The sequence below is a fragment of the Mustela nivalis genome, assembly GCF_964662115.1.
Source record: "Mustela nivalis genome assembly, chromosome: 1".
Classification (NCBI taxonomy): Eukaryota; Metazoa; Chordata; class Mammalia; order Carnivora; family Mustelidae; genus Mustela; species Mustela nivalis.
Window position 1 is genome coordinate 126,011,610 of NC_139020.1, and position 13,030 is coordinate 126,024,639.

At 36.8% G+C, this 13,030-nt stretch overlaps 1 protein-coding gene across 2 annotated transcripts in view; it reads left to right on the forward strand.

Moving 5' to 3' along the window:
• RYK (receptor like tyrosine kinase) overlaps window positions 1-13,030 on the forward strand; it is an 86,366-nt gene that overhangs the window by 19,921 nt on the left and 53,415 nt on the right. For both annotated transcript variants that reach the window (XM_082718846.1, XM_082718847.1), the window contains exon 2: window positions 8,693-8,814. In XM_082718846.1, coding sequence (XP_082574972.1) covers window positions 8,693-8,814 — 122 coding nt within the window. The remainder of the gene's footprint in view (window positions 1-8,692; window positions 8,815-13,030) is intronic.

A 13,030-nucleotide genomic window follows, 5' to 3' on the forward strand; every position in this document is an offset into this window, starting at 1 on the left:
AGGACTGGCATCATGACCTGAGCTGAAGGCAGATGCTTAACAGCTGAGCCACCCAGGTGCCCCAGGATTTTTGGATGCTTGAAATTGTGGTTTAGAGCTGTAAAGATTCAGGATTATAATACTTTTGCCGTGAATTATACCTCTTATCAGACGAGATCGGGCGCGTTCAGGGTGGTATAGCCGTAGACTATACCTCTTATCAGTATACAGTGCTTCTTTATCATCCTGTTTAAAATAAAACTGTTATTAATATCTTAATGTTTTAGAGTAACTTTTTTGGGGGGGGGAAGAATGTATAATTGGTCTATTTTCTGAGGGCTTCTTATAATCTGTTGCCTTTACATCTGATGAAAATTTGTTTTGGAATAGAATTTCCAGCCTGCTTGTTATTCCCCTGAAAGATAATGCTTTATTGCGTTCTCTGTCATGTTCAGAGTTTCCTGTATTAATTGTCATTCAGATAGTGAGCATGGGTATTCCAAGGATTTTCTTCTCATTTCAGCCCCTTTGTTAGTGTTGCATGTGAAAATTCTTTGATCTTCTCTTTCCAGTTCTTAGTGCTTTACCAGATTTTACCTTTTGGTATACCTGGGTATTTTAAGGGAAAGAGGAAGGTGTTTTCGTCACTAATAATTTATCATTACTAGTGTTAATATTACTATATCAAAGATACAATCTTTGCCAATTTTTTGTTGAATTTCATTTCTTGAAGGCTTTCTCTCTAGTTCTTACTGACCTTCATGTATTACTTTAGTCAGTAACTGGATTTTTGTTCAATGAATTGCTACAGATATATGTGTATTTCTTTAAACATGTTTTTAAAAACCAGTTTTTTCCCATTTTAACTTTTGCAGGAAATTTAAGAAAAGAAAAAGAAAAAGAATGAAAGCATACAATAAAAAATAATCCATAATCCACCATTTATAATCAATCACTATTAATATTTATTAATATTTATTATATATTTATTAATATTCTTCTCTGAGAAATGGAGTGACACATCATTTGTATACATATACATTTACCTTTAGTTCACTGAACATTTATTTAACGCTTATTATATGGATGATGTATTCTAGGTGCCAGATTGTTAAAAATGTGCTGTATATGATTTGTATCTTAACTGTTTTTATTTTATGTTGTAGTCTAAGCAAAACCCAATTTATTAAAATGTGTTTGTAACAGTCCTGTTCATGACTTCTCTGTTTTTTAGCCACTAAAACCTGTCTTTAAAGGGGAAGCCTAATATATCACATAGATGAACAGGGAGAGATTTGATTAAAGGAGTGTAATGGCTTGGGGTACCACCTCTTTCCTCCTCCAAAGAAAGAGAGACTCGAGACACCTGAATGGCTCAGTTGGTTGGGCAGCTGCCTTCTGCTCGGGTCATGATCCCAGCATCCTGGGATTGAGTCCCTCATCGGGCTCCTTGCTCAGCGGGGAGCCTGCTTCTCCCTCTGCCTCTGCTGCCACTCTGCCTGCCTGTGCTCGCTCTCTCTCTCTCTCTCTGACAAATAAATAAATAAATAAAATCTTTAAAAAAAAAAAAACTTTAAAAAAAAAAAGAAAGGAAAAGAAACTCTTGAAAACTATTTTCTGTTATGGGTGTATAGCATTAAAGTTTATTGATGGCTGCTCTGTTGCTGGTCATTTATTTTTGTTTCTTCAATTTTATTTTGTTCTTTTTCTTTTTACTTTTTTTAGATTTTATTTATTTATTTGACAGACAGGGATCACAAGTAGCAGAGAGGCAGGCGGGGGGGGGGGGGCGGACAGGCTCCCTGCTGAGCAGAGAGCCCAATGTGGGTCTTAATCCCAGGACCCTGAGATCATAATCTGAACCGAAGGCAGAGGCTTAACCCACTGAGCCACCCAGGCGCCCCATCTTTTCTTCAATTTTAAATATTGTTTTGATTAATAATTTTGTACATAAATATTTGTATCTATATTTGGTTTCCTTAGGGTAGATTCTTAGAAGTGGAATGACTGGGTCAAAGAGCATAAATATTCATAAAACTTTGATATATATTCACAAATTGTTTGCTTGCTGTATGCTAACATTCAGAATTATAGTTAAAGAATATAAATGTTTTTGTTACAACATCAAATGCATTCCTAAAAAAAAAACCAAACCCTTGAGGATTGCCTGTTCACTAAAAATAATAGGACTTATGGGAAAAATAAGGTTAAAGGCAGACCATTCAAGACCTCTGCAATTTTCAAACCAAGTACTAACAAAAGTATAATTGGTACCTTATGAGATAACTTGGACAGCCCAGTCAAACCACTTCACACAGCTGAGGCTGCCTCAGAGGAGAGTTAAAAGATATTAAAATGTAATAGGTTGGAAATTGCTGGTCTGTATGGTCTTGAGATAGTGCAGATGTGTTAGATTTCTAAGCCAGTGGAGCTGCCATAGAGGTGGGCACAAGAGAAAGTACAGCTTGCTGTGTTCCAGGAACTGTGTAGGCTGGCTGTGCTCCTCTGAGCAGGAAGCCCTGGGTGCAGGTGCTCATTTTTAGTTTTCTTAAAATAGGGCAGAGAGGGCTCCTGCTTGGCAGTAGCTGAGCCTGATTGAGGGTCTTTTAGTTTTCCACAGGAAGTTAAAACTTTTACCTCCTAACTCCGTTCCCCTTGCCAGGGAAAATTCAAATGAACCATCATAATTTTTGTGTTATACTGGCATTGTTATTTTATTTAATAACCACTTACAAGCTAATTGGTGTTATAGGAACCTATCTTATGACAAAACAGACTATTTTTGTTAATTTGATAAAGAAATGTTTTCAAATATCTGTAGTCGGAAAACATCAACTCTATTTAACGATCACATTACAATTTAAATACCTTAATCTAGAGTAGTAAATTTCAAAATTTATTTTGGTGGCCATTAAGTGTTTATAGATATGGATCTCAGAACTCCAGACTGTCAGCAGCTTATGGATATTATTTGTTGAGGGGAGAAGATAGGGTTTTGTGGTGATTCTCATGTATGGAATGCCTTCATCCGGGATTATGCAGCCCTCAGTTATAGCAACAGAGAAGAAAGAGGGTAGGGAAGTCAGGTCAGTTCAAGAATGGCTGTTTTTTAGGGTTGGGTATGCATGTCTTACATAGGTTGGTGGGGGAAAATTGAGAATACTAGTAAGGAAGTAATTATGGTAATTGGGGTTGAGGCCATTAAGAGAAAGAAGAGGATTTTGAATACTGGAGAACTTATGAGCCCAGAAAACAGCAGTTGTAACAATGAAGGGAAAGAGCTGAAGAGCCACTAGTTATTGAGATGTTACGGTTCAAGATTTTAGAGATAGAGCAATTTACATATTGCTACTGCCCCTATATAGAAATGGGTTGCTTTGTTATAAGAGAAGGTTGTTGGGAGTTGAGGAACAAAAGGAACATTTGAAGGTCAGGTTGAAGAGTGCATTTGTCTCAAGGACAGTGGAACCTGCCATAACAAGTCAGAGAATAAGGATGCATAGAAATTTTATAAACTGGTTCCGGAGTCCTCAATGAATGAGATTGCTAAAATGCTAGGAAGACTAGAAGGTGGCATAGTTTGGTGGTGTATATCTGAAAGGTAACAGGACTTCTGATAAGGGTACTTAAATAAACATCTGAAGTGGTTTTAGAGATTCAGGGCAATGCCCACTGAGGGTGGGAGAATGAGTCCTTAAGGCTCTCCAGGGTCAGCTATGCCTCAAGGGGAGGAAGTTGGTCAAAGTCCCAGTGGTTTTAGGGGTTGATGGTATAGGAAGGAGTCATGGGGACTGGGGGAGGGTCATGGATGGATGAATAGGGTAATAAGCATGCCAGCACAGGTTGAGGTCCAAATAGGTTTTTGAAGCTTGAGAAAGTTAGCAGACTCTAGTCTTTTTTCAACCTTCTATTGGAGTGTTGTGTAAAAATTGTTCTGGTGTCTTCAAAGAAAATGTTTTCTAGTTAGAACCTTGGTTTCTGTCTAGAGTTTGAATTGGTAGATTTTTTCCCCTTTACTTTTATCAGTTGCCTTAGCATCACTTTAATTGAATTGCCTTAATACTTGTTGAAATTCCATTGGACCTATATCTGTAGGTTTATTTTTGGATTCTGTTCTGCTCCACTGATATGTCTGTCTTTTTATCAGTAACCACAATCTCTTGATTACTATAGTTCTGATCATGTTCTGAAATCAGGTCATGCAAGTCTTCTAACATTGTTTTTTCTTTTTCAAGGTTGTTTTGGCATTTTAGTTTCATTTTAGAATTAATTTGTTTTTTCAAAAAGGTCTGTTGGGATTTTCACTAGGATTACTTTAAATCTATAGGTCAATTTGAGAAACTTGACATCTTGACTTTTGAGGCTTATCTAAAAGAATGATTATCTCTACTTACTTAGGTCATCTTTAATTTTTCTTAGCTGTGTTTGTTAGTTTTTAGTGTAGAGGTCTTACATATCTTTAGTTAGATTTATTTCTAGGTTCTGATGTTTTTTGTTACAGTATTGATTTTAAATTATACTTTCCAGTTAATATATAGAAATACAATTTATTTTTTAATATTGGCCTTGTAGTCTGAGACTTTGCTAGATTCACGGATTGGTTTTAGTAGTATATAAGTAGACTTTAGAGTATTTTTTACACACATAATCCCATGATCTGTGTTTTATTAGTACATCCACTCCAACTTTTATGCTTTTGTCTTGTTCCTATACATTGGTTAGGACCTCCAGTTCAAGGTTGAATAAAGGTGGTAGAAGTAGACATCTTTGCCTTGTTTCTGATCTTAGAAATAAAAATTTAATAATTTACCATTGAGTATGATGTCAGCTGTAGGGTTTGCTATGGATGCTTTTTACCAGACTGAGAAAGTTTATGTCTGTTCTTAGTTTTTGGACAGTTTTTGTTATTAATTTTACCAGATGCTTTTTCTGCACCTACTGGGGTGATCTGGGTTTTTATCTTTTATTCCTTTAATGTAGTGAGTTAGTTAATTTTTTTGAATTAGTGATTTTTCAAGGTTAACTTCTCATATACATTTAATCATATGTAATTATCCTTTTTGTATATTGCTGGATTCGGTTTACTAATGTTTTATGGGGAATTTTATGTCTCTGTTCATGAGGGATGTCAATCTGTAGTTTTCTTATCATGTTTCTGTCAGGTTTATTATCTGTGATGCTGGCCTAATAAAATAAGTTAGGAAGTGTTTTCTTTGACTATTTTCTGAAAGTTTATGCAAGATTGGTATTATATCTTCCTTAAATATTTTATGGAATTCATCTGGACCCAGAGCTTTGGGTTTTTTGTTGTTGTTGTTGTTGTTTTTTAAGATTTTATTTATTTGACAGGCAGAGATCACAAGTAGGCAGAGAGGCAGGCAGAGAGAGAGGAGGAAGCAGGCTCCCCGCTGAGCAGAGAGCCAGATGCTGGGCTGGATCCCAGGACCCTGAGATCTTGACCTGAGCCAAAGGCAGAAGCTTTAACCCACTGAGCCACCCAGGTGCCCCTTAAAACAAAAATTTTAAAGGCAAAGTTTAATTACTATCTTGAGTGGGAAATTAGTAATTATTGTGAAAAAATAAGGTAGCAAAAAGAATTACTTAAAGGGAAACCAAACTATTACTAAATTCTAGCTAAATACTGGTGCTTAGCAACGCAGTGAGCTGTAACCCACTGAGCCACTTTGGTGCCTCTTGGCGGGGATATTTTTATTATTTGGATTTTTAAGAACTTGTCAATTTTGCTAAATTGTGTTTTACAAGAATTCTTCTGTTTTATCTAAGTTACTGAATTTATTATCATAAAGTTGTTCATACTAAGATTCTATTTTTTTAACATCTGTAGGATTTGTAGCAATGTTTCCTCTTCATTCTTAATATTGATAGTGTTTTCTTTTTTTTTTCTTAATCAGTTTTGCAAAGGGTTTAACTTTCATCAGTCTTTTTGAATAGTTATCTTTTGGCTTTATCCTTATCTTTAGTTAATTTCTTTATTATAATATTTAAGAAGGTAGCCTGTATTATGTCTAGTTAGAACCCATTTTTTAAAAATGTGTATGGTCTAACTCATGACTAACAAAACACCCCCATGAGTGTTAATCAGATGAGGGGCACTAACTGTGGGGTGTCTCAATTGGGTGGGGGCTGGCAGTGGGGGCAGTGAAAAAATTAACCCAAGGCAGAACAAAAGAGATAGAAGTTTACTGAGTACACTGCAAGGGAATGGCCAGGCAGGACTGCAGAAGAGAAACTGCCGCTTGGCAGTGGTAAGGAGCCACAGTGGTGAGGGCAGAGTGAGGGAGAGTGGGGGCAAATGGAATTTTCCATTTTTGGTAATCTGAGGAACTGTGCCTGTTTGCAGTTGGTCAGTTAGGGCCTATGGCTATTTCAGGGTGGGTCACTTAATGAACCTGTCTGCTCTCAGCCCAGTGGTCTCTGTGGGCCCTTTTGCCTTGCTCAAGTTTCCATTGCCCAAACCTGTTGCTTAAAAGAGCCTCTACAACCCCTTTGTTTTATGTCCCATAATTACATTGTTTAAAGAATATTGTAACCACAATAACTTGAGTTGGCACCATGGTGAGGGAGAGACTACACCAGGTGGAGTTGTCACACAAAGGAAACTATTTGCAGCAAAGAAGGAGATCACCAGAAATAACTTCCAAAGTCGATTCCCCAAGCAAGGGTGAATGGCTTCCTTTTATTTAGGGTTAGGATGAATATTAAGAAAGGGGAGCTTTGTCACTGTAAGTAGAGGTGAGCATAAAGTTGTGCAAGTGCCTTAAGGAAAAAGGCCTAACATTACATGTTATGTTAATGAGGCTTATGCTCCTCCTGGGGGGAAGGTTTCAGCATTCTAGTGAGGTAAAAGTAACTGTCACTCAGTGTTCCGTCTGTGCAGATATGAGTTGGGGTTTGAGCTCAAACTGGTCTGGACCTGCCAGAGCTTTGACTGGGCTGTCATTTTTGCTTAAGAGGTAGTTTTGGTTTCCATCATGGGATGCTGTGCCCGTGGGTTCCTGGCTTGAGTTAAAAGATAAGCTGGAAAGAAGAGCTTAAAAATGTGGAAGAAGGTCAGTGAGTACATGTAGGTGAGCAGTAAAGGTCAAGTTTCAGAGTCCAGCTGGTGACAGAATATCCACACTAAGTTTCTCTTTTGATCTTTTGTTTACTGAAATAATATTGGTCTCCAACTATGATTGTGAGATCTCCGTCTTGACCTCTTCATACCATAAGGTTTCAGGCTCACAGTATAGACTCACTAATCGCTTGATCTCCCCTGTACCCTTTCCCTCCAATGTGTGGAATATATATGTCATGCATTACTAGAGGGACACCTAGACACAACTTTATATAACAGCAAATCGGTTGAGATCAAGTAACTCTGTTTTTATTTATTCAGTTCTTTTGGATTATCGTGGAGAAAGCTTCTATTTGGTTCTTTACGTATATCAAATACTTGCTTTTTGTAAGTAGTGAACTGGACTCAAGCCTGCTCACTGCGTTGCTAGGCACCAGTATTTTATTTAGCTAGAATTTAGTAATAGTTTTCCCTTTAGGTAATTCTTTTTGCTACCTTATTTTTTCACAATAATTACTAATTTCCCACTCAAGATAGTAATTAAACTTTGCCTTTAAAATTTTTGTTTTAAGGGGCACTTCGGTGGCTCAGTGGGTTAAAGCTTCTGCCTTTGGCTCAGGTCATGATCCCAGGGTCTTGGGATCTAGACCGCCTCGGGCTCTCTGCTCAGCAGGGAGCCTGCTTCCCTTCTCTCTCTGCCTGCCTCTCTGCCTACTTGTGATCTCTCTCTGTCAAATAAATAAATAAGATCTATTAAAAAAAAATAAAATATTTTGTTTAAAAAAAAAAGAATCAGTGTTAAAGGAAAATGTTAAATACAGGTAGGATGAAGGGGAATGAAAGAATTGAAGAACATGGTATATGTTGGAGTTTGGATGTGGCCCTGATGGAAAAGATAATATGGGAGTGAGTGAAATTTGGAAGTTGCTTCTCCAGCATTTCTCAGGTGTCTTGGTTATTTCAGCTTTAATCTGTGGAAATGACTTGTTTAACTGGTGTTTTCTGAGCATCTGCTTTGTGCAGAGAAGTGTCCTGAGAATATGAGGAGAAATCTGCTGTTCTCCATCTTGTCGTCTAGGTAGGGGAGAGGGCATGTGTTGGTGTGGCAACTAGGGTGAGTGTATGATGGTAAATGTTGTCAGAGTGAGTGGCCAGGATGTCTTTGCCTGTGAAGAAGGGGAGATCATCTCTAGCTGGGGTCTTGAGGCCATGGCTCAAACTAATGTTTTCGCAAAATTACATGTCTTTCTTCCTTCTATTTTGAATCTCTTTTCCTAAATCTTCATCAATTTTGAGGGGAGAAGGGGCTCTTGTTTGTAGGAAAGACTCTGAGAAGGACTGTGTCCAAAAGAAAGTCACGTTGAAGACCGAGTGGCTCCCAGAGTTCTGGATCTAGCACACCTGTGTTTAGTTGGATAACTACTTAATTGTTTTGAGTCCCAGGTTCTTCTTTTTTATTGATGACAGTGTAGCCCAGTGTCTTACCTGCTTCATTAGACAGCATATGTGAGAGACATTTATGATGTACATTTGTACTTCCATATTATTTCCACTCTTACTAGTATTTGAAATACTGATGGTTAATGATTTTGAGTGCATTTTAGGTGTTTAATTCTTTTTTCTCTTTTTTTCTAGGTCTCGATGCAGAACTTTATTATGTGAGAAATGACCTTATTAGTCACTATGCTCTATCCTTTAACCTGTTAGTACCCAGTGAGACAAATTTCCTGCACTTCACTTGGCATGCAAAGTCCAAGGTAAGAGAGTGGTCAACCAGAGATGCCAAGACAGGACCACTTGGGCCCAGAGGCCCATGTATGGGCTATATCTTAGGGATGGGCTACCATCTAAGGGCTATCTATATCTTAGGGATGGGCTACCACCTGTATAAAAGGGTCTGTGGGTGGTTGGCTCTAGCAGCACTGGGTCCCCTTTTCAAATTAATGTTTTAAATCTTTAGCCTATTCTTTTTTTTTTAAGATTTTTAAAATTTATTTGACAGAGTGAGAGCACAGCAGGAGGAATGGCAGGAGAGGGAGAAACAGACTCCCCATTGAGCAAGGAGCCTGTTGTGGGACTTGATCCTAGGACTCTGGGATCCTGACCTGAGCTGAATGCAGATGCTTAACCAACTGAGCTACTCAGGCACCCCTCTGTATTCTGTTCTGTTAGACTTTCTCAAGTCCTTTTAAAATGAAGGTAGCCATCATTTATGTGACTAGCTAATGATAGAACATTTATATCCTTTCAGGCTTTTTAAGCAGGGATGCAAATCTAGTTTGAAGAGGGAACATTTGGACCTGCTAATGACTGCTGTTTCTGTGAACTGATAGGAGTGTAGGATGGGGAAATTGATGAGATAGGTGCTTTGGACATGTTTGATGTAATGGCTAAAGTTCTGCCATCTATGAAGAAATAGTAAAAATGGAATATAGCAGACACAGGCACCCATATGAGCTGTGGCTAAGCTCCTTTAACGGTAAGGGACTTTTTGCTTGGCTTATTGTTGCTAAATTCTTCACATTTTCTCTGACTGACTAGACTCCCTGAACATGATAAATTTTCTCATAGGTCAAAGAGTGGGGGCTGACGGTAGAGCCCCCCTCCTCTAATCAACTTTAATTTCTTTTATTTTATTATTATTTTTTTTTTTTAGATTTTATTTATTTATTTGACAGAGAGAGATCACAAGCAGGCAGAGAGGCAGGCGGAGAGAGAGGAGGAAGCAGGCTCCCTGCTGAGCAGAGAGCCCGATGCGGGGCTCGATCCCAGGACCCTGGGATCATGACCTGAGCCGAAGGCAGCGGCTTAACCCACTGAGCCACCCAGGCGCCCCTTAATTTCTTTTATTAACATTATAATAAATAATAGAATTTTATTTGGGAAATAAAAATAGTTTTGCTACTAAAATCTCTTTGAGTTTTATTTTTTTAAAGAATTATAAAGTGGTGTCTCTCCCGATATCTGTTGCAAAGTCGTTTACATTTGATGACTTTAATATAGATCTTTTTATCTAATACTTAGAAAATAGTAATGAGTATTAGGAAAATTCAAGTATTAGTAGAATTATTTTTAGAACTGTTGAGACTTTGTAGATCTACACCCCAAAGTAATCATTGTTTATAGTTTGGTTTACTTCAAAAATCATTAAAAAAATTTTTTTTAAACAAAAAGGGGATATTATCATACCTATATTGTATGATATTTTTCCTCTTACTTACACTAGACTCTTTTTCCTCTTACTTACACTATATTTTGGCATCTTTCCATTTCTCTACTATTTAACTTGTCTTTAATGGCTTGATAGCACGATGTTGTATGGATATATGAGTATTTCTTAAGTGCCTCATTGACACATAGATTTTTGATAGCACTTCATTATTTCAAACAATGCTTCCTTTCACTGTTAGAGATAGTTTACTTCACTTCATCTGGCAGGCAAAATTCATGGTATGGGGTTGGGGTTGGGTTCATCTTTTGTTGCTGTTTCTACTTGTTATTGATGAATATAGAAACAAAATATATGTGTGCGAATGTGTACTTGGGTGTATGTATGTATGTATATATAGGTGTGTATGTATACATACATTGAGAAATTTTTGTGCACTTGTAGTTATTTTCGAGTAGTAATTTGTCACCAAGTAGTGAAATTGCAGGGTCAGAGTGTGAGTTTTCAAAATTTTGGTAGACATTGCCAAGTTATATATCTCTTCTCTCTCTCAAGATGGTACCAGTGAACCAGCATGCCTTATCAAATGTGTAGGGGTGCTTACTTCTTTAATTCACTTATTAACACTAAATATCTGAAGTATAGTTGTTTGGTAATCAGATGAGTAAAAATGGTTATATAACTATTATTATTATTACAGTTGACCCTTGAATAACATGAGGGTATATTAGGTACTGTTAGGGTACCAATGCCCCCCCATAGTCGAAAATTCATGTATAACTTTTGACTCCTCCCAAACTTAATTACTAATGGTCAGTTAACGCATATTTTATATGTTATATATATTTGTAATTCTTGCAATAAAGTAAGCTAGAGAAAAGAAAATGTTAAGAAAATTATAAGGAATTAAAAATCCATTTAGGGTATTACAGTATAAAAAAAAAATCCATGTAAATGGACCTGTGCAGTTCAAACTGGTGTTACTTAAGTATCAACTATATATATATAGATTGAAGCATACATTACAGAAACATTATATGCATATATATATAGGCATGAAAATATAGCTGCAGTAATGCGATTAAAGTTGACTTAGCTTGGATTCTTAGTAAAACATATATGCCTCGTCGTCTGGAGCACCTGAACCATCCAACATTGTTGCCTTGGGGTATCCAAATATGGGCCTACTTTCTTAGTGGTGGGTTGATATCTTTATGGTAAAAACTGCAAAACAGAAATCAAGAGTGAAAATTCATGTGAAACAATTACATTTAGTAAATGGAAACCTGGATATGCTGAAGTGCCAAAAGGTACAGATAATTCAGAAAAAGTTCACGAGACATTTTAATCTGAGATATGTTGATTTCAATGAGAGGCACCTGAAATCTTCAAAGAAACTGTGCTAACACATTTTCCAGTGTTCTTATATAACATTATGTGACCTTATTATTTAGGGGTGGGGTGACTTTTGGTTTTGATATAATTTCCAACATAAAAATTACAAGAATAATAGAAATAATTCTCCTATATCCTTTATCCAGATTCACTGATTGTTACTAGTTTGCTTCATTTGCTTACTCTATCATTCATTCTTCTCCCCACGCTCACGTACACACAGTTTTTTTCTTGATCTGTATGAAAATGAATTGCAAGCATCCTGTCCCTTTCGCCTTAAATAATCAATGTATATTTTCTAGGAATAAGGGCATTCTTTATATAACCAGAGGACAGTGATCAAAATCAGGAAACTTATTAATATTAATATAGTACTGTTATCTAATGTACAGTATTCACATTTCATCAGTTATTCTGATGTTGTTCTTTATAGTTCTTTTTTCTATCTGATTCAGGATCATGCAGGCAGTTGATGTATCTTTAGTCCTCTATTAATTTGGAACATTTCCTTGGCCTTTGTGTACCTTGACCTTGACATTTTTGAAACACACAATCCAGTTATTTTGTAGAATGTCCCTCAGTTTGAGTTGTCTGAGGTTTTCTTGTGATTAGATTCAGGAACATCTCTTCGTTAGTAACACCACAAAAATGCTGTCCTTCACAATGCACATGATGTCAACTTGTCCCATTATTGGTGATCTCTGATCACTCAATTCATGGATTTCTCCACAGTAAAGTTTTCTCCTTAATAATGAATAAGTAATTGTAGGGAAATTTTGTGATACTATATTTTAAAAATTCCATTCCTTATTAATGCTTTCAACTACTAGTTTCTACATCTGTGTTTAGAATTAGTTTTCACTTTTTAGCCAGTGTATGTTCCTTCTCTCTGGAAGAGTCCGATCCACATTTGGTAAATATTTGGTGGGAATGTTGTAGAGGGAATGGAAATTCAAACATTTGTGGAGTAGCTGGTCTTGAATTTTAAGTTCCCTTGCTGCTCTGAGATTCTGTGTTCTGTGAACATCTTTCATTCAGAGAAGCTTCTTATAGTCTCCAAAAAATTGATATTTAATCCTTTGTTACTTTTCCTACTTATAACATTGATGAATATAAAAACAAATGATACGTATATTTTGAAGTACTGAAAAATCTAATGAAATAGAAAATCTACTATTCTACTAACCTTGACTAGGGTGTGATTATTTCTGGGCCCACTTAAGGAAAAATAATGATACATCATGAGAATGGTTCCTGGGTAAGTATATGGGTAGTAACTTGTGAAGAAAAAGGCAGTGTGGCATGTGGCAGTTAGAATTGAACAGATTTAGGGTGCCTGGGTGGCTCAGTTGGTTAAGCGCCTGCCTTCAGTTCAGGTCATGATCCCGGCATCCTAGGATCAAGTCCCA